Source organism: Brassica rapa, chromosome A03, assembly GCF_000309985.2.
Source record: "Brassica rapa cultivar Chiifu-401-42 chromosome A03, CAAS_Brap_v3.01, whole genome shotgun sequence".
Taxonomy (NCBI): domain Eukaryota; kingdom Viridiplantae; phylum Streptophyta; class Magnoliopsida; order Brassicales; family Brassicaceae; genus Brassica; species Brassica rapa.
The window spans coordinates 20,669,272-20,690,272 of NC_024797.2; the positions used below are offsets into that span (position 1 = coordinate 20,669,272).

At 32.6% G+C, this 21,001-nt stretch overlaps 3 protein-coding genes, 1 long non-coding RNA gene and 2 other non-coding genes across 6 annotated transcripts; 1 reads left to right on the forward strand and 5 right to left on the reverse strand.

Annotated features, from left to right (window-relative positions):
* Positions 1 to 1,841, reverse strand: LOC103860243 (PXMP2/4 family protein 2). Its single transcript, XM_009137829.3, has 3 exons — positions 1,540 to 1,841; positions 640 to 749; positions 1 to 555 (listed from the first exon to the last, which is right to left on the reverse strand). The coding sequence occupies exons 1-3, from the start codon at positions 1,690 to 1,692 to the stop codon at positions 141 to 143; spliced, it is 678 nt and encodes a 225-aa protein (XP_009136077.2). The 5' UTR covers positions 1,693 to 1,841; the 3' UTR covers positions 1 to 140.
* On the forward strand, positions 1,114 to 6,943 carry LOC117132889. Its single transcript, XR_004456617.1, has 3 exons — positions 1,114 to 1,472; positions 6,435 to 6,441; positions 6,933 to 6,943. It is a non-coding gene; the product is annotated as an uncharacterized LOC117132889 (long non-coding RNA).
* Positions 3,569 to 3,662, reverse strand: LOC117133205. The gene has a single exon (XR_004457040.1). It is a non-coding gene; the product is annotated as a small nucleolar RNA snR60/Z15/Z230/Z193/J17 (small nucleolar RNA).
* Positions 3,856 to 3,957, reverse strand: LOC117133207. Its single transcript, XR_004457042.1, has one exon. It is a non-coding gene; the product is annotated as a small nucleolar RNA Z43 (small nucleolar RNA).
* A 1,431-nt stretch (positions 6,944 to 8,374) lies between the features above and the next one.
* On the reverse strand, positions 8,375 to 10,219 carry LOC103860245 (protein CONTINUOUS VASCULAR RING 1). Its single transcript, XM_009137832.3, has 7 exons — positions 9,913 to 10,219; positions 9,643 to 9,695; positions 9,461 to 9,570; positions 9,179 to 9,346; positions 9,013 to 9,110; positions 8,817 to 8,943; positions 8,375 to 8,725 (listed from the first exon to the last, which is right to left on the reverse strand). Exons 1-7 carry the CDS (start codon positions 10,057 to 10,059, stop codon positions 8,622 to 8,624), a joined length of 807 nt encoding a protein of 268 aa, XP_009136080.1. The 5' UTR covers positions 10,060 to 10,219; the 3' UTR covers positions 8,375 to 8,621.
* Positions 10,220 to 10,462: 243 nt separating this feature from the next.
* On the reverse strand, positions 10,463 to 17,052 carry LOC103860246 (rho guanine nucleotide exchange factor 8). Its single transcript, XM_009137833.3, has 7 exons — positions 14,902 to 17,052; positions 13,970 to 14,086; positions 13,710 to 13,864; positions 13,565 to 13,639; positions 13,107 to 13,379; positions 12,717 to 13,037; positions 10,463 to 12,221 (listed from the first exon to the last, which is right to left on the reverse strand). Exons 1-7 carry the CDS (start codon positions 15,152 to 15,154, stop codon positions 11,859 to 11,861), a joined length of 1,557 nt encoding a protein of 518 aa, XP_009136081.1. The 5' UTR covers positions 15,155 to 17,052; the 3' UTR covers positions 10,463 to 11,858.
* Positions 17,053 to 21,001: the final 3,949 nt, after the last annotated feature.

The following is a 21,001-nucleotide window of genomic DNA, read 5'->3' on the forward strand; positions in this document are numbered from 1 at the left end:
TTTAGAACTCAAACCATTTATCTATTCACAAAGAAGAAATTCTTCAAAACGAAACAATATCTGATTGAAAATCGCCAATTACACTCAGTTTTGTCATTTCATTCAAAGTTTGTGACATGAAAAAAAAAACGAAAAATGAATCATACTCCACCTGTGCCACCTCGTTCTTTAAGAGTTAAAAATGGAGTAGTAAACCACTGCTTCCAAGCTGCATCCTTCTGTTGATCCACCCACGAGAGAAAAGCGCTGTCTATAAGGCAAAAGATGTTGACGTAAAGCAGCTGGTATTGCACGGGGACGTATCTGAAGTTTGCGATCTGAAGAAGCGGCCATGCTCCGCCTTCAAGAGCTAGAGCTGGAAGAAAGTCTCTCTTGAGCCCTTCTTTCACTTGAGACGTGTTCTTGCCTGTGGCGTATCCCATGTACGTGAAGAACACGAGTAGATCAATGGGGCCGAAGATAAGACCGTCCATTGCAACTTTGGCAGCCACAAAACGCGTTGACTTTGGTACGTATCGAAGCTTCAGTTTTATGAATTTATCAAGGCCTTCGTACCTGGTGATACCGCAAATATAACAGTGTCATGTTTATCAGTGTTGCTGGATATAGCTAAATGATAAGAAAGAGAAAGATTCAAACCAGAAGTGGCCAACAGGACCGACAAAACCAAGTCCAAACATGCTAGTGATAGCTACTCGCTTCCAGTTGAGCTTAAATTCTGAATCAGCGTCTGCATCTTTATTTGTGTCCTGTTTTATGGAAAAGATAGATTAGTGCTCCTCCACACAATACATAAACCAAGACTGCAAACAATATATTAGTAAAAATAACAACAGATCTCTTCCTTAGGCAACGTATATATATATATATGTCAACATCTTTGTTTGTTTCCTGTTATACCAAACATAGGTTAGTGCTTGACCATGGTTGATAAACAAAGTCTGGATACTTAGCCAAAAAAATCAGAGCAATATAGAACAAACCGTAAATATAAAATTGTCCTCTACCAACCTATATACCATAGACCTTGGAGACAAATGGGAATAGCAGGAGGTTGTGGTGAAAAGTACCAAATGATTCTGGTGGTTTATTGAATTCTAAGGGCTGTTTTGCAGCAAAAGACGTCTTAAAATTGAGAAAAAACATGTCACTATTCCATAGAAGCAAGCAATAATAGTCCACCCATCACAGTTGCTAATCCACAGATTGAACTTATGTTAACAATAGACGAAAAAGGTGAATGGGATGCAATGTTGAGATGGAAACAGCATGAAGAAGAGTGAAAAGAATAAAACACAATTAGTTATGTAATTATCCTTTTATTCACCATCTAAGACCTCTCTACTCAACTAATAATAGAATCCATAGAATCTCAGCAAACAAGTAAATGACAAAAGACTCCATCAATCTCTGAGGAAGAGATTCATTCATAAAATCAATACGCATTTCAAGAAACACCTAAACTCATTTCAGTAACAAAGAATGGGAGAGAATAATCTCCGTCCAATCAGAGGCAAAGGAGATCGAGAAATGACTAACGGTGAGACGGAGAAGAGGAGGTTTCGCAGTTGAATGAGTGATGTATTGAGCGGTGACGTCCCCGAATCCCCAAAGAAAGCCCGAGCTTATGACCTGAGTTTTCACCGGATGAACGCTCAGGCATCGCTGGTACCATCTCCACACCTTCAACATTATCGGATTGGTGACCGGAGAACCGCCGCGGGAGGAGGCGAATTTGGTTTTTTGTTTGGTTTATTAAGCTCGTCTTCTTCCTCCTAAACGTCTTCCTCTCTTCATTCTTTTTTGCTCGTGGCAACAACACTCGGAACCGAAACCTCTTTGTGGGCGTGAGAGAATAGTCATGCTTACTAAATGGGCTTCGGCCCATCAATGAAAACAAATCACTTAGAAATGAAGGCTAACATTCTTAGCTATTTCGTATCTAAATTTGAGTAAGATAAGAAGATGGTGGAGAGTCCTCAAAATAATGCACATACTTAGACCACCCCCACCCCCATCTAAAACTCTAAACTCTAAAATCTTTGTAGTGGTACATAATCATTTTTGAATTTCAGAACTATTCTCCTTGATGTGAATCCGATAACTCAAGTGGATAATTTCATCCAACAATACAAAATTTTCTTAATTTTTTGTATATTTTATGTTTGTCATGTGTTTCTCCTTATGAATCACATCTGATGGCATATTATAGCATTTCTTAAATTTTGTATATTTTCTGTTTGACTTAAAAAATTCAGCAAAATAATCAATGTGAAGATTTTTTTTCGTTCAAATTTTATTGTCTTTTAGGAGGTGTTATTGGTTTATATATTCTGATTGATTTAGAAATCTATGTAGTATTTATAAATCTAAGTAAAATATGCAAATTTTAAAAAAAATTCGGATTAGTATTTATAAATCCGGAGGTTTTCTCTCCGAATTGAATCTTTGTATTTTTAATAAAAAAATTTAAACAAATCCATTCAAATCTATTATAAAATCAAATTTATTAGTAAATCCGTACGATTGAATAATATTTGATTTGATATAGAATTTATGAATCATTAAACCAATAACAAATGATTTTAATACAGATTTAAAAATCATAGAACCAATAACACTAGATTTAGTTCGAACTTTCTAATCCATTAAAATATTAATTACTTGATTTGATAAAGAAAGGAAAAAAGGTTAACAAATTGAAACTTTAGCTCGTTGATTTGGTGGTTTAATTCGTTAGTATAGCCATATAGGTCGGAAACATAATATCTATCATCTACACTTTATTTCAGAAGAGGTATGATGAAAGATTATTTTGACAATGATAGGAGAAACATGAGAACTTGTTCAGTACGTAGAACCAATCCAAACTCACAGAACTAAAAAAACAAACTGGCCAAAATGAACTAATCTAAACTGAATACAAACCAAACTGAAGTTATTTAGTATGTCCGATGGGTGAAGTAGTTGAAGTTGTTTAGTTTGTCCAAACAAACGTAGAGGTGAATTTAGTCGAAGTTATTCAGTATGTCGGATGAGGTTAATTTCACTGTATTAGACCATATCCAATTTATTTCTATAATAGAAATCTTTAAAATAGAGAAAAAAAAAAAGAAAAATTGGACTTTTTCTATTTGAGCAAAAACTTCATTTTGTTTTTCTATTTTAGAAATCTATATGAGGAGAGACACACTTCCTTTACTTCTTTAACATAAGTTCACTTGAACCAACAACATACAATACCATCATCACAAGAACATTTAAGTATTCCTTCTCCAAATATAAACAAATATATACAGCTTTTATTGTCCAAATTTTAAAAAGCACTAATCAACGTCAGAATTAGGTTTTAAAGTACACATCAGATGTCAAGGAATCAAGATTCCCATTTTGTAGCCAACAAAAGACGACTCAAACTACCTGAACGAATAATAATAAAAACTGAACACAAAAGTACAATATGACGTTTACATACATGAGATTCAGTGCGTTTATGCGTGTGTATATAAGAAATCCTCAGTTTTTTTCTGATTGGACTGCAAATTGGAAATTGAAGTGAAACAGAGGAAAGGGTCATCAGATAGGAGCGAAAGACTATGCTGAATAGATGTAATCATGTAAGTTCATCTGAACTATGCGTTTTCAATCCTCACTTGACCCTTTCCCAAACAAATAAACATAATCGATCAAAACAGACCAAAACAAAATCGATTTTGACTTTTTAGTAAATAACAAACATATCGGCCTCATAGAGAAGATTAGATTTTATCAACAAGGATTAATTCAGACATATGCTTGTCAAAATAATTTAAATCATCGGCCAATAATAATTAAAGAAGAAACTGAGAAAATTAGGGACTCAGAATATGGGTGGTGATATAACAGAATGGTCGGCAAATAGGTTTTTTACAGCCTATGTTACGACGAACGAGACCTTAATATCAATCGTCACTGTCCACAAAACCAAGAAAACAATAGAGAGCAAAAGTAATAACAGGAAAAGATCGAAAACAAATCCTAAGAAAATTGATACTGCTTGTTTTGTTCGAACTTTCTTATGCTTTTTATACAGACAACAATTTGGGAGCTAGGGTTTTTAAGTAGCAAACAACGTGCTGTTCCTCAAAGTTTTCTTTAAACTACACGCTGTTTTTAATGTCTCTAATCGTGCCCCCAACAAAATTGTTATGCCTCCATGGGCCTTTTAATAGACCCATTGACCCGGTTTGGCTAATTTACCCAATTTCATTAATATCATTACAAATTATTACATTTTTTATAACATTATTATTTTATTATTCACTAATAACAATTAAACTAATAATTGAATTTGATCATTAAATTGATTTTTAGATAACTTTTCGTAACAAAGTATAGATAACTAAAGTATAAAGCCGATGAGCTCATCATAACTTGTCATTATTCATCATCAAATTGTATGGATTGAATTTGTAACTGAAATGAATTCAAAATTAGTATTTTTTTATTTGATAAAATCTGATTTTTATGTTCATCCCACCTGGTTAAACCTTATTTTATAATTTTAGGTAATTGGAGTTATTAATTTATTGGATGTACAAATCCCACTTGATTAGTACAAGAAAAAAAAAACTCTCTGCAAGTTCTTCAAATATTGTATGTATAATTCCAAAATTCATATATAAGAGAAAAATAAAATAATAAACTTATTAATCACCAAGACTAGATAAAATAAAATAAAAAGAAGGAAGAAACTGACAACAACCCTAAAGAGAAACAACTCGACCCCAACGAAGAAGCTTTTGATCTAGTAGCATCCCAAGCGTACACCAACGCAGACCAACGATAGATTCCGTCTTCTCTAGCTTCCCATTGTTCGCCACTTTGAACATCAAACACTTGGTGATGCTTGAAATCATGTCCTTGCCATAGATGACACCAGTTATCATTGTTTTCGTAAAGCCTCCTTAAATATTCTTCATAACGAAGTTTGTAAAGCAAATTGTAAGCTCCTCTGGGATGCACCCTATGGTATCCCATATCGTCTTTCGGGGATTTGCAATGGACTATGAGATCCTTTTGGTTAGGCAGGGAGTTTCTGATCCACACGTTTCCTGTGTCGGACAAGGCTGTGCTACTCATCATCATGATGACACTAAGGACAAAAACAAAACGGAGAAGCCATTGACGATTCATCGCGAATGCTTTTTGGTTTTTAACTAATGCTAGCCTTCTTGCCTGTGAGCTTTTTTTATTTTAAACGAAGATCAGGAAGATATATGGTTAGAGGCGACTCAAAAATATATATGCGAAAGGAAAAGAAAATAATTGACTGAATGGTCGAAGTTGTTCTTTAGCTCGTCATAATATATAAAGGGTACAAGTCATGCTCCTACTAGTTATAGGAAACACCAACGTACTAACAATATTATCTTAGTTTAGGATAATTAAATTTTCCTTGTTTTTAGTAGCAAGTTTAGAAACGTTTCACCGACATAATAATTTTACGATACATGCATTATAAATATAAAGATCATCATCATAATTAATTATTTTTATGTTCTTAATCATTTTTTTTCCATTTTTTTTTTGTTTTTTTTTGTTTTCTTAATCACTGATATCTATAAAACTATTAGAAGTCATTACATATCAAACATACAATAAAATAAAATAGCTAAGATAAACCTTCGTCTAAATTACTTTTGTAAACCACCACTATGTATGAAACTACAAAAAAACTCCAAAGTAAAAACTAAAATAAAACAAAGTAAGTAATAAACAAAAAGAATTGATGATAACTTAAAAGAAAAGGGAATTGAGATCATAATAATAATAATAATATATCTTTCGCTTAGTTGATAAATATATACACAAACTTATCTTACTATTTTAGTTTATTTCTTTATAAAAATAAATAAGTGATGGATCATCAGATAATATCAAACACCATTGATAATATCAAATAAAACATCATTATCCTACGTATTTCATAAAAAAATTTGGGAATTTTTATTATAATTAATTTATTAATTTAAGATCAATTATATAAAAAATAAATATAATAATTCATTAAGTATTGACCATTCTAACTTTTAACTTGAGAGCTCGAATACGAAAAATCACTTCACAAAACTTCAAAAATATAAAACTAAAATAAAAAAGCAAGTAAAATAAAACAAAAATAAAAATTGATGATAACTTAAAAGAAAAGGGAACTGAGATAATAATAATATATTTTTTGTTTAGTTCATAAATATATACACAAAACTTATTTTATTATTATAGTTTATTTCTTTATAAAAAGAAATAAGTGATGGATCATTAGATAATAGCAAACACCATAGATAATAATATCAAATAAAACATCATTATCATACGTATATTTCATTTTTATCTGCTGACAAATTTTATTATAATAATTCATTAATGGTATAAACAATACTAAAAGTTTTAAGTTTTAATGTGATAGTTCGAATGCGAAAGATTATTACACAAATAATAGTATAGATAGAAAAATCAAAAAAAAATATAAGAAGAGGGAGACCACCGAGAAATAGTTGTGCATCACACAGAGAAGCTTTCACATACTCAAAATACATCAGTGGCCGAACTCATATGCAAGAATTACTCTAGAAGTAAAAACCATAACACAAAATAAAGCATAGAATATTAAGAGATGTTCTCATATTTATATGCAAGAGAAGGCGACTAAACCTAGTCCCCAAAAAGATATTATCAAATCTTTCAAACTTGAAATATATCCTAAAACTCTACCAATTTTGTTAGAAATCTTCCACCATTGAGTTTTCCTTTCACCAAGATAAATCTTTGGCTGCTCAATTTCAGCTCAACTCCAGCTCTGGTCTTCAAATAACATCTGATCAGCTCTAACTTAACTCCAGCCCAGCTCCATGTCAACTGCAGCTCCACTCCAGCTCTAGTCTTTAAATCAGTATACTCAGTTCCAACTTGATCATTACATTCTTCTGTTAGAGATAAACTTGAAGATAAACATGAAGAATAACTTGGAGATCAAGTCATACTTATCCTATTCGAGTTATGTTTAGGATAAAGGGTTTTCCTAGTTAGATAAGGATATATATTACTATATAAGAAGATGGTGAGTTGTGCCATGAACTTGTGAGATTAAAGATTATTTGTGAGAGCTTAAGTTTTGAGGAATTTTCTTAAGCTAATAAAGTGTGAGTTATATAATCTTGAGTTTCATATACATACGTTTGGATAAGATCTTCAAACTCGTTGTAGCAGATCATAGATCATGTTACACTTCCGACTGTTACAAGCTGCTCGTCGGATGTTTGCATTTTCAATCTCTTCCTTTTAGCTTTGAATGTTTCTCGAGTAGAGATACACTTGCCAACCACAAAAAGAAATTACACGCATTGAAATCCAATTTTTTCAAACATACAGATTCAGGTGGAGAGATACAATAACAAAAGAACTGAAAATAAAAATAAAAAATCTTCTATTTCTCACCGCAGGACATAGGCGCTAGAAACAGACACAAAAAAAAAAAAGCAATCGTATATGTGTAAGAATTTGAGAAGATATAAAGCTAAAAAGAGGCAGACTGAAGATGCAAAGATCTGATGAAGATCTTGTACTAGTTGGAACTGCATCATGATCTGCTAAATCAAGTTTGAAAAATAGAAGGATTGAGCTATTGTTAAGTAGCTGACTTGGAGACTAGAGCTTAACTGAACGTTGTTAGGACGCTAAGGAGACATATTTACCTTGGAGAAGAAAAAGTCTTTGAAGGAAGATAACATAAAGACTTAGTAGATGGTATAAGAAATATTCACTTTAAAAAGATTTGAGACTAAGGTTATAAACCTACCTTGTATAAGTCGGAAACTATGCACCGTGTATAAAAGTATTCTTAGGAAAAGGATTTCATAGCTCTAGGTGACTGAAACACACATGGTTAAAGAATGAGGGTTTTATGATTTTGTATTCGAACTAACGTGTGAAGCTATAGTTTAAGTTACAAAATTTGTAAACTAAAAAAAAAAAGTCCCTATTAAATACATATCTTTGTAGAGGTATTTTTTGGTGTATTTTGTAAATTACAATTTTGACGCACTTCTTTCATTTACACTAATCCCAACCATAAACTAACTTGGAGGACTCACGGAGATCGACAAAAGCTCTAGCTTCCCATGCGTTTCCAGAGAAAACACCAAACACTTGTTCATGCTTGAAATTAGGTCCTTCTCATAGATAACTCCTGTAAATGCTGTTGTAATACATACGACCTTCGTAAAACAAACTGTAGTATCCTATGGTAATATCATGGCCCACGGATTTACAATGAACTTAAGATCGTTTTGGTTATGCAACAAGGTTTCTGATCGTCTATGAGATGCTTTCAAAGGAAAGTAAAATGGGATGGACCTAAATGAATATATCGGTACAGTTTACTTGAGAGTAAGAGAATCTAGTATATAGACACAAACAGTACTAACACAAATGGAGATAGTCTCGAGAACAAACCACTTCTAGCACACGATTGCTTTTCTAATGCTTTGAACTTCACATGTGAAATTAACCGAATCCAAAAGAAAAGACATGGAAAAATAAAGATTTGAGAATCTGTTTTCTTTTTGGCAAAGGACTAATCTTCAGCTTCTTTCAACTCTACTACTTCTACTTCTTTCTGGAGCCATTCTCATATCAAGTGTTGACAGAACTTGCGGCATTGACATTCCTCCTGACACTACGATCTCTGTAGATAGATAAACAATTCACACTCCAAAGATCAGAACATAACACTTATCAACATTTTTAATAATGAAATAAATTAATCTTCTCCTCACCTATGCCTTCCCTTACTGAGAGGTTTGGTCTGATCACATCCTTTGTATTTACAAGGAACACATCCCCAATGTAAAGGTGATTTGTAGGCACATAGACACAGCAAAGCTCCTCTTCATCCGTGTAAGTCTGCAATGATTTTAAACACATTTAGGTTTTGCCTTTTCAGGAAGAAGCAAAGAGTTTCTTGCACCAGACCTGTAGAACAACGGTCGATGTGATGAATCCAATCGCGTATTCACCAATACGTGGATGCCTTATAATGGCTACTTCTTTAAAAGCCTGAGTGTTTTGATCTGGAACATACTTAAGGGTGAGAAGAAGTTATATAAAATCAAGACTCCCACCAAAAACAGATGAATACCAGGTGAAATGGCAGTACTGATTTGCTTGGAGGCATTGTAGATGTGGCGAACAAACGGCATCCGCTTGATAAACCACTCTCCCAAATTGAGAACCGAAGTCCCTAACCATGACGACATGAACACTCCCACCAAGAAGATGAATGTAATAGACGTGATAAAGCCAAGCCCTGGAAAGCAAATTTAATTAAAAAAGCTGACATCAAACATCTGTCTTCAACTTATACAGCTACATGATTCTTCTAGATAAGATATACAAGGAGTAGGGAAGGGAAGCTTCTCACCAAAGATATCGATTCCGAGTTGAGCATATATAGGGGAGAAGAACCCATCAACGAAATGAATAAACCACCACGTCACATAGAAAGTGATCGCCATTGGAAGCAAGATAACACTGGAAAACGATAGAACTTTGTGAATCAGAACAATTACATTAAGCAAGAAAGAAAGAAGAGACGTTCCGTACCATCCAGTCATGAACTTCTTTGACGCCCAGCTTCTTATCAACTTGTAAAACGTCTAAAAGATCAAAACTTTCTCACTCAGTAAAAGCCATCAAAATTAGCTAAACAGAGCAATCTATAAAAAAAAAAGATCCTTTCCTCCAAAATCTACAATCTTGACAACGCAATTGAAGATTGGGCACTAATCCCAACAAAACCCAGATTGAAATTTCAACAATTGTCGCCATCGAAACCCTAAATCGGATAAAAAAGGGGATTAGATTAGTGGTAACCTCCTGAGAAGAAGAGGAAGAGGAAGAGGAGGAAGGAGAGGGTTTGGGAGTAGAATCGTGATCATCATCTTCGCCGGAGTGAGCAACTGGGATCAGAAGCTCCCGATCTCTGTTAGCCATCACGATCCCGGGTTTGGCGTCGCCCATACACAAGTGACGAAGAGAAGGAAATCGAGCAGCAAGCAATAGACAAGGAAGGAAGAAGAGATCAACAATGGAAGAAAGGGTCAAAGTTTTTACGATTAAGAAAACTTCCCAAAGCTGACTCTTTATTCGACGGTCAGAGAGAGAGAGTCAGAGAACAATAGGTTTAGGAAATTTTATTATTAATAATTCTTTTTTTGGTCAAAAAAATAAGTACAGCATAAACTTTGTTATAATATTGTAACTATGATATGTATCTATCTATATTCTATTAAAACTGAAGTACAAAATAATATTTACCTATTTAAAAATGATTTTTAATAGATTTTTATTTATATTTAACTAATTCTAACCATTTTTTTTCTAAATAATTCAACAGGATTTATTACAAAATATAAACAAAATTTATTTATTTTAAAATATTTTATTATACTTTTTTTTATTTTGACTATTTTATTAAATTTATTTCTCATAATAATTCGATAAAATTTATTTTAAACGTTAACTATAATAATTTGACTTTTTTGAATGAAATTGCTCAATTTGTCAAAAAAATTAAATGATTAACAAAAAAAAATTATTTGATTATAGAATCAGTCATACATAGATTTTGGGTACCCCGTTAAATACATATTATTTCTTTTGTATGCTTTTTGGGTTTTGAAATTAAGTTTCATTCGATTATTATAAAAAAATTATGTGGGTTTCGAATCGGATCTTTTCAGATTTTGATAGATTTAGTTTTGATGTATACAAACCTAAAAATATCCAAATAACTTACATATTATAAATATTATTAAATAATTTACAGAAAAATAAAAACTAAAATTCGTGTGGATACGCGGATCAAGCTCTAGTATGTATTTAATGATAAATGTCTCTACTTATAAAGTAATTTTATGTATACGTCCTTAATGATAAACTTTATAATAGCAACATGTGAATATACGTACCTAAATATTTTAGTTATTATCGGAAACCAAATTATTTAGCTCTCGATAATTTTGTTTAATTAATTATATTTGACTATCCGTTTAGATTTAAATAAATGGCATCATTGTTATAGTTTTATATGTTTGGATGAGGGTATCATCTCACATAATTGATTTATTGTTGAAGACAACCGCTATGTTGGGGAGCTGGGATGAAAACAGCGTGAAACTTCTTCTAATCATTAACAATCACATGGACAATGCGTTATCAACAACATGAAATTTCCAATCATTCACCATCACATGGATAATGTATAATCAAAACCGTGTCTTTTTGGATATTTTAGGATATTATACATTTTTAACAGCAAAAATTAGTACATTTTTTACGTCAGAGGGATTGCAAAAGTGTTTTGTCAAAAAAAAAAAAGGATTGCAAAAGTGACTTGTCTCCTAGTCTATAAGGTAGAAGCTCCGTCCTCAAAAAGTTAAAAAGCTTTAGTGGAAAATGGTAAAATCTTGATAAGAAAAGAGTGAGAAACACGAGCTCCAAACCTTGTAGGTGTACCTTTACACCATACGCTTCTTGTTTGCCATGTTATGTCCATGATTAATGTCCACAATTTTGTAAGTGAAGAACAACAAAGACATCATTTAAAGATTATGAAACAACATGTACACGATTGAGATATAGTTATCTTTTTCAAAATTTTAAACCCCTTAAGCTAGGGACTTCTCTTTCCGAGGAATGAAGCCAGAAGGAAGGGTGTGAGTGTGAACGTTGTACAGTTCATTTGCTACTATGCTTTCATTCCTTGTCCCTAGCTACACTCTTATGTCCTCTGTAAACGTATCACCGCGCATGGATTTTCATGATAAATTTCTATCTTTGGGGCTTCTAAAACCGTTAAAATTCTCTAGCTTCTCCAAGTAGGATAACTTTTTCGGCGTAACACTTGGAGGTGTGGTAGGTTTATCACTCCAACCCATGAAATCAAACAAGGTCTTGGAATGCTGCCGGTCAAGCTTCTCGGTTTCTTCTCCCGAGTTAGAAGACCCCGGTGACTCTGAATCCGTCTCCGTTCGCCCACCATCTGGTGTTTCTTCAGCCAATAAAGCCTGCTTTAGTGCCAAAGAATCTGTGTAAAGAACATCTTCTATTCTTGACATCACCGTGTAAGCCAAGCTCTCAAGTATCCTCGAGTAACTCTCCAACACCGCTTGTCCAATGTCCTGTATTCATTTAAGCAATTAATAGTTAAGACTATTATCTATTGTTTCCTATAACCATAAATATTAGAGAAATAACTTTATGATAGTAGTAAAACACTTTTTATTACAAAATAGTACACAAGAAAAAAAATCCAAAATGTAATTAACTAAAAGTTAAAAAGACTTTTATTTGTTTTATATTTGAGTTTGGATATATTGATTAGAGTTTAAGCTTTAGTTTTTGGGGGTGTGATTAGGGTAAGAGATTAAAGTTTGAAGTAATTTACATTGTTTTACCCATGAAATAATGCTATTTTGGAGAGTTTTTCCTTTTCTGCTATTTTGTCATAATTTTTTTGTGTTATCTAAGGGATTTGCCTTAAAAATTATGTTATTTATTGTTATCTAACTCGTCTACCGTAGATGAAGGATCAATAATTATTAACTGGACTGACATTCTATCATTGTCATCGGTTGATGATGGACTAATTAACTAATATATTGCTTTGCATTTACCTTGTTAAACTGAATCTTGGAGATGTCAAGGGAAGATTGAGGAAGGCCAGGAAATTTCTGTTTGAGGAAGACCAAGATCGTCTCTGCTCTCTCTTCGAACAATTCTCTTTTCTCCAAGCTAACAGCTGATCCCCAAGAAGATTTGCTGTCCTTTACGTGAAGCTTCCTCTTCCAAATCACAACAGATGCCTCAATCTTATTCTTCAAATCCAACACTTTGTGCTCTGTCGACAAGTCCATCATGGACAAGAACTGCGCTGGATCAAACCACTCCTCCGTTATGCTCTTGTAGATCGAATCTCCAAGACTGGCTCTTCCGTTCTAGCAACATAAATTAAAGCTTAAAATCTGTATATAACACAACAAAAGGAGACATGAAATATTGTTTACCTTTGGGAGAGAATCGATGTAGCTCTCGGGTATAGCCATTTCAGAGAGGACTTGAGCATTAATGGCCATTGCAGCTTTTTGAACCTGTGTGACTGAATCTTTTTGGAAGTAAAGCATTCTCCGAGCCGGGTCAGACAAACCGCCGGGAGGAACTTTCACCGGAGGAAGCCACCATTTGTCGTTTGACCTTGCATTGCTCGCTTGTTTCCCTTCTTCTGAATCTCTTGACACATAATAAAACTCATTGTGTCCTTTGAAATTGTCAAGTGTATCCTGAACATGTTTTTATCACCATTAATCCATTATAGGTAGCTCTTACACTAACTACTATATTTATGTCGGATTATCAACAAAAAAATGAAATATAGTAAAACTTGTATAATTTATTCTCTAAATTCTTAATTTTTTTTGTGACAAAAAATAAGTTTAAACTTGACTACAAAAATGGAAACACATACGATGAGCATGGTGTCGAGTTTTCGAAGGGCTGGGATGTTCATGAGAAGATCACCTCTTTGTCTTGTCACCATAATCTACGTAAAATAATTAATCATTATAAATCTGTGTCTATAAATAATATACTTCCTTTGGGAGGATTCGAACCTCGGTGCAAACTCCATCTTTGTTCGTTTGCTTAGAAGGAACAAACTCGACAATGTGATCGGTCACAGACAACAACCAATCAATCTCTTTCTTCCACCTAGCTTGTCTATCTTGTGGCATCGGTTGCAGCTTTGTCTGTTCCCCGAATATAGACGCTGAACATCGACCGTACCATCATCAAAAAATCACAAGAAGTCAATCAAAGCCCTTAAAATTACTTGTGTTGGAACTTGGAAGGAGAGTTAATGACAAAGATTTACCAGCAAGATTTGTGATAGCGTTGGAAAGAGCCAGAGCAGAAGATACGCCTTTTCCGCCACCAGACATATCTTCTCCAAGTAGTAGTTTTGCGAACCTGTCCTTCATCATATCCGTATCTGCAATACTTATGTCATTATTAGGGTTTCTCTAAAAAAAGTTAGGAAAACATTTGTAGTCCGTCAAGAACCGGTCTTGTACATAGTCAGATCGATGAAACATTTGCCCTGTAACCCTTAAATTTTCAAGATTTTATGTACATAACTATATGGCTTCCAAATTGTTTAAGACAGAACTTAATTAAAATTTTACTGAATTATCTATAATCTCCAAAATCTCATGATTTCTTCCTATGTTAGTTCATAAACTCCTGGACTAACCCTAACAAAAAAAAACAAGTTATTGGGAAAAAAGATTCACTGGTCTTGTACATAACTATATGGCTTCCAAATTGTTTAAGACAAAACTTTATTAAAATTTTACTGAATTATCTATAATCTCCAAAATCTTATGATTTCTTCCTACGTTAGCCCATAAACTCTTGGACTAACCCAAACTAAAAAAAAAACAAGTTATTGGGAAAAAAGATCCATCGGTCTTGTACATAACTATATGGCTTCTAAATTGTTTAAGACAAAACTTTATTAAATTTTACTGAATTATCTATAATCTCTAAAATTTCATGATTTCTTCCTACGTTAGTCCATAAACTCTTGGACTAACCCAAACCCAAAAAAACAAGTTATTGGGAAAAAAGATCCATCGGTCTTGTACATAACTATATGGCTTCCAAATTGTTTAAGACAAAACTTTATTAAATTTTACTGAATTATCTATAATCTCCAAAATCTCATGATTTCTTTCTATGTTAGCATATAAACTCCTGGACTAACCCTAACCAAGAAAAAACAAGTTATTGAGAAAAAAGATTCACCTGCTTGTTGTCTATCGGGTCGTTTTCCCGGCCGAGTAAGAGGGGAAATCATTGGAGGAATGCTCTCAACGGGGCTTTCTGCTAAGCTATCAGAGTTTTGACTTTCGGGCGTGTTGGATTCGACAAGATGTGAATCTCCGTTCTCCAGGACAAGTGTTTGAGATTGTTGCTGTTTTGTGGAGGGTGAATCAAACATTCTTTTGAAATTGAATGATTTTGAAGCGCTTAGTCCTCGTTCCAACGCTGCAACCATGGTACGACAACGTTCGCTTGTTTTCTTGCCTCGCAAGTTAAACCCCGTTTTGCCTTTAAGATCCAGCTGATCTACGAGATGATATAACTTTTTAGAAAATGTATTGTAGGTTTTTGTGCTACATTAAACAAAACAAAAAAAAAAAACTCTTTTTGGCTTTGAAGTGTAACAAAATTGTAAAGAACAAACGTCTGTCTTGGATTTAAGGATTAAAAACATTTCAAATATAAGAAATTAGTAAATCAAAATTTAGGAAGTTGGCTATTTTTAGGATTTGTTTCACTCTCTTCCGTGTTTGAAATAAATTGATGGTTTGTGGTAAAACTAAAATGGACGTTCCAGGAAGAACGGACAAGTCAATAAAAATTCAACTTTCTCATATGGGAGATCTACCACTCATCGTATAAACTATTTTGTTATCCTCCAAATTTTATCATTCCTTAATCGCTTTTTAAGTTAGTTTCAACCTAGAATTTTGATTGTAGACATGCTCTGAGTTTATATAACTAAAACACTGTGAAACACAAACGAAATAATCAAATAAATAAGCTTATATAAATACAATTTTTTTTCCTTCTGAATTAACAGATTTGCAAACTAAAAATTATGAAACAAAGGGGCTTATTTTAACCTGAACAATTTCCATCGTGCTTTTTTATATATGAACTTTGATACAGTGTTTATTCCAATTTAAACTAAATTTTTTTGAAATAAACTAGTTCAACTATCAGATTTAAGCCAAAATCAACATTGACCGACATTGTTTTAGTCAACTATGCTGAGTCAGTTGACACGCGTACAATATTTTGATGAGTCAAATGCCATGTTCTGATTTTTTTTTGATTCAACTACCACATATCTTTTTAGTTTGCAGATTGATAAAATCAAATTTTATTTTTATATTTTTTTATCAAAATCTGTTATTTTAATAATATTATTCTATTAAAATTTTGGTACATTTTTTATAAAATGTTATAGAACTAAATAATCAAAGTATAATCAATAAAAAATTATTATATAAAGTAATATATTAAAAATAAGGGATTTGTGATTAAAATACAAAAATAAATTAAAATTTATCAATCTGCAACCCAAAAATAATGTGTCATTTGAATCAAAATTGTATGTGTGGCAGCCAACTCAGCATAGTTGACTAAAACAATTTCGGCCAATGTTGATTTCGACTTAAATGTATAATTAAGGTAGTTTATTTCAAAAAAAACTTTGGTTTAGGTTGGAATAGTCACTGTATCAAAATTAAGATATAAAAAATCACAATGGAAATTGTTCAGGTTGAAATAGACCTTTTTACCCTAGTTCTTATCTCAATGGTTCAGATATGACTAACTCCATATGTAAATGACCTATAGTCACTCCATTTTAAGCTTTTATTAACGAATCATCAATTAATATACGACTAAAGTTACTTACCTGATTAGGTGAGTTTGATAGTACAAACAGATTTGTCTCGGCTAACGAACCAACATCAACATTTCTCAACTTGTACAAAGTAAAAAGGATAGTTAAACAAGGCATGAATGTCATAGAGTTAAAAGTTTATTTTCACTATATATATAAACAAGATATTGAAGTTATTGTATCCAAATAAAGGTAAACTTTTTTAGAAAATATGTTACGTCATGAATTTCACAAAAAAAAAACTTAACAGTATAATTTTAACATTAATATGAAAAATAAAAATATAATTGCACAGTCCGGACGAGATACACAATACAAAATAGCCTCACAAATAACATGTAAGAGTAAATGGCATAACAAAAATAAACAGATCCTAAGATCTCACACTACAAAAATGAAATAGAATATAGTCCATTAAATTATCGCAAGATTGATTAATCGAAACAACAAAAAATTGAATACCTTAATTTCAAATAATCTTAACCGGAAAATGATAAAAATAAAATAATCAATTGACACATAATATATAACCATAACATTTAAAAAAAAATGATAAATAAAATATACAAATTTTCACCACGAAACACGGACCAATCCTTAGTATCAATATACTGTATATTTCTTATTCACTAATTTCACGTAATTAAGTTTGCAAAATTATACATATAATAGTCGGCTGATGGTGAAAGAATGAATAACTTCATATATATATATATATATATATACAAAACGGGATTGGGAATTTGGGACCTCAAGCAAAAACAAAATTTGGTCCAGTATATCTAAAATTATGAAAAATCAAATTAAAGTCAGCAGTAAGTATCAAACTGAAACATATATATTCCAAAACACGTAACCAATTGTGGTAATGAATATTATCGAGAATAATTGACCACTTGACTATATAAATTCATTTAAAATTAGAAGCACACCAAACTTGTGTTTCTATTCTAGACCGGCTATGTGCAATAAAATGATGAATTTCTCATGATCCATAAAAATGATGGGGTTTTTTTTTTGCCAACTGATGTTTAGCTATTTTCTTATATGCAAAAATAGAAAAAGAAAATAGCATTACTGGAAGTTTAGCTTTCATTTGTTTGCATCCATAGAAATATATTATCTTACTTGTTATTGTTTGTTAGGAAACAAATTAACAAATAAACAAATATGAAATTGTTGCATGGTTTGAGTAGATAATATATAAAGGAAGAGAAAGGAGCCGCAAAGGAATTGGTCACACAGCTGTAAATTAGCAAATCATAACTGAACAATCTCCTCCCAGTCAAACTCGCCACGTCTTTCCCAAAACATTTCGTGACGTATTGTGTCCTCAGCTCATTTGCGATTTCCATTTTTTGTGTTAATTATAAATCCTAAAAATGCAAACCTGATTAGTAAATAAAAATAATCACACAATTCTAATCACTTAGCAAAAGACGACAAAATAGAATCGGAAATAGCAAGTTTATCCATTGTAGCTTTGCTTCGCATCATTGCACTCTTCACATGTGCGAGTGCGACTCCCGTTGTTATTTTCTCCGTCACGACAAAACACTTCCATTAGACATGCTCTAACCAATTTAGTCATACGAATATATGCTTATTTTATGCCCATTTGAATATCAGGAGTGAAAATCCATCTATGAATCGTACCACTACTTTGGAAATTAGTTTAGGTCTCTTTTTGAGTTCAGAATACCTCCAATTTTTTAAAAAAAACATGTACTGGAGAATTCAAAAGAGAGACTAAAAACAAAATCAAACAAAAATTTAATACGTACAAATTTCGAAAGCATACAAACTCTATAAAATAATCGAGTTTCATCCTAAAAAAATATTTTCTAAGGAAGAGAATGTAGCGAGAATTCATCCACAATACTCGCTCCCCTAACGATAAAAGTAATATACAATTTTTGGCAGTAACAATCTAGACTCTAGTTGTCGACCTAGTTGTCGACCTGCAAGTGATGTTGGCAAGACCCAAACATCTATTTTAGATTAGATTCTAAGCTCATAATGTGAACTTGAACTAAAGTCTAATAAACGCGAGTAAATTATCAATGACATAACCATTACATGCATGCTAAATAGAGCGACACTGGTTAATTATTTCTCGAAGCAAAATATCAATAAACGCAACTAAAATATCAATTACATAGCCATTACATGCATGCTAAATATATGGTGGTGTCACCGTAGCTCATAAGCTAAAACTGTTTTATCACCTAACCGTTAATTACCACAACAACTACACATCCAGAGAACGTATCCATTCCAGTCTATACAAAAAGCTAAACTTTTTCCTCAGAGAAGTATTCATTTACGATATCTTTAATAAATACTTTCAGATATTTATTATTATTATTATTATAGTCATTTCTATTGTTTTATGTAGCGAAGAAGACTAGACACGAATACAAAAGACAAGCATTGAAGCAATGAATATTCGACATTATTTTTAATGCAACTACATCTTCAAAAAGAAAAAAAGTTGATGACATAAGGGACGAGAGAAAAATGGTGAATGTAGACGTGACGGGTTAAAAATGGACAAAACTAAAGGCGAAGGTCGCAGAGGCATACGCAAAGCGTAGAGGCTACCGTGGCGCTACCTTAGTAGTATGGATGTTCTATTTATATATATACGGGTATGAGTACGTCTACGTACATCGGTACATGTAGGTATCTGAATTCTTTCAACAAAAAAGTAATTTGGATTTTATGATTTATAGTTTCCTTGGATTAAGTTAGACACAAACTTGTAAGAGGAGCTAGTATCTTTTTATAGCCGAAGCTATTAATAAAATTTGGTCTTCTTCAAACATCGTATGAGTTAACCATTTAAGTTATCGATTCTGAATTGACCTAATGTCCTATTTTTCGGCCCAAAATATTATAGGTCGTACTTATTCTGATACAATATCACTGAAGCGGATATTGATCTAATATATATATACACACATATATATGTATATAAATTAAATTGTTAATTTGATCTTATGTTGCATATTTGATATCAACCGATTTATCAAAATACGTTCTTTTAAGAAAAAAGAGTTTAAGAAACTAATCAGTTTGTAATGCGTAATATATTGGTAAGCATGTTTTCTTTGTTATCAACTCAACAAACATGTTAACCCAAAAAAAAATTGAAACATTAAAACAAAACGGAACTAAAAAAAATATTGAATCTAATACATGAGGCAAAGGGAGAGAAAGGTCCACGAAGAAAACTTTAAAGATGAGGTAAAGCGTCGTTATTGGCGGAAAGAATAAAAAAGGTTGCTTTGAACTCAGAAATGTTGACACATGGCAGCATGTGAAGACAACCCGCCGCTTAAACCACGAATGGTGACGGAAGGCTTCTTGTTTGCATGTGCAACCAATCTGTCCCTGTCTTACTATTTTTGGTTCCTCCTAAAAAATATGGTGAATTAGCTGGATAACTATAGTGGAATAAAAATTCACCATATATACCTATGTAAAATGTTAGTGTTGGTGATATGATAATTTGTCTCCAAAGTGAGCTGCTACACATTAAATAAAATAGAAACACATGCAAACAAGAAGCCACCACTGTAACCATAATTTTTGGAAACACTCGTTCAAAACCTTCTTCTTTGATCCGGACTTCTAATTCTGGTGATAAAGGAGTTAAAGGCTGTGAATTTCGCCTGTTCGAAATCTGGTCACTAGGAAATTTACATACGGATTTGAAGACCGTTCACAGTGAGTTACATGATGACACCCTGACAGTGTTTTTGCTCGCTTTGGTTTTTAGTCTGGACCACTTCGGTGAACCAAAACACTCTGTTATCAAAAAAAAAAAGTCTTCTTCTTAAACACTTAATCGAAACTTTTCCTCGCAAATATCGTCGCGTACAATTTTCTCTTTAACCCATCAATTAATTGTCTTGTTTTATGTTTTAATGTTTTTTTGTCGGTTCTCTGCCTTTGAAAATGTCACACCGGTTCAATCAAACGCGTCTCCGGGCATCTATTTATGAAGGATTCACCAGTTTGTGATAAGGTGGACCTAGTAGAATATATGAGCTTAAGTCCGAAAATGTGTCAACATTAAAACTAATAAAAGGTGACCTAATTTCTCTCTAAAGAAGAAATAAACAAATATTTGTATGGACTACTCGGGTTACGCCAGACGATTCCTTCAGGCCAGTAAAACATAAGAAACAAAGCTGGATTCAGAATGGTAGATGGCTGTAAATGGCGAAGTGGAAATAGTTCTAACGAACATATCAATACTTTTACTCCAACATATGTTTTCATCATACTAGAGGAAACAATTTTTTTTTTTTTTTTGTTGAAATGTTAAATTTATTTATCAACAAAGAAAAAAATGTTTACAATACTGAATTTTTGGAGAAGCTTGTAATATTAAAGACATGTATGTAGCACATAGGGTTG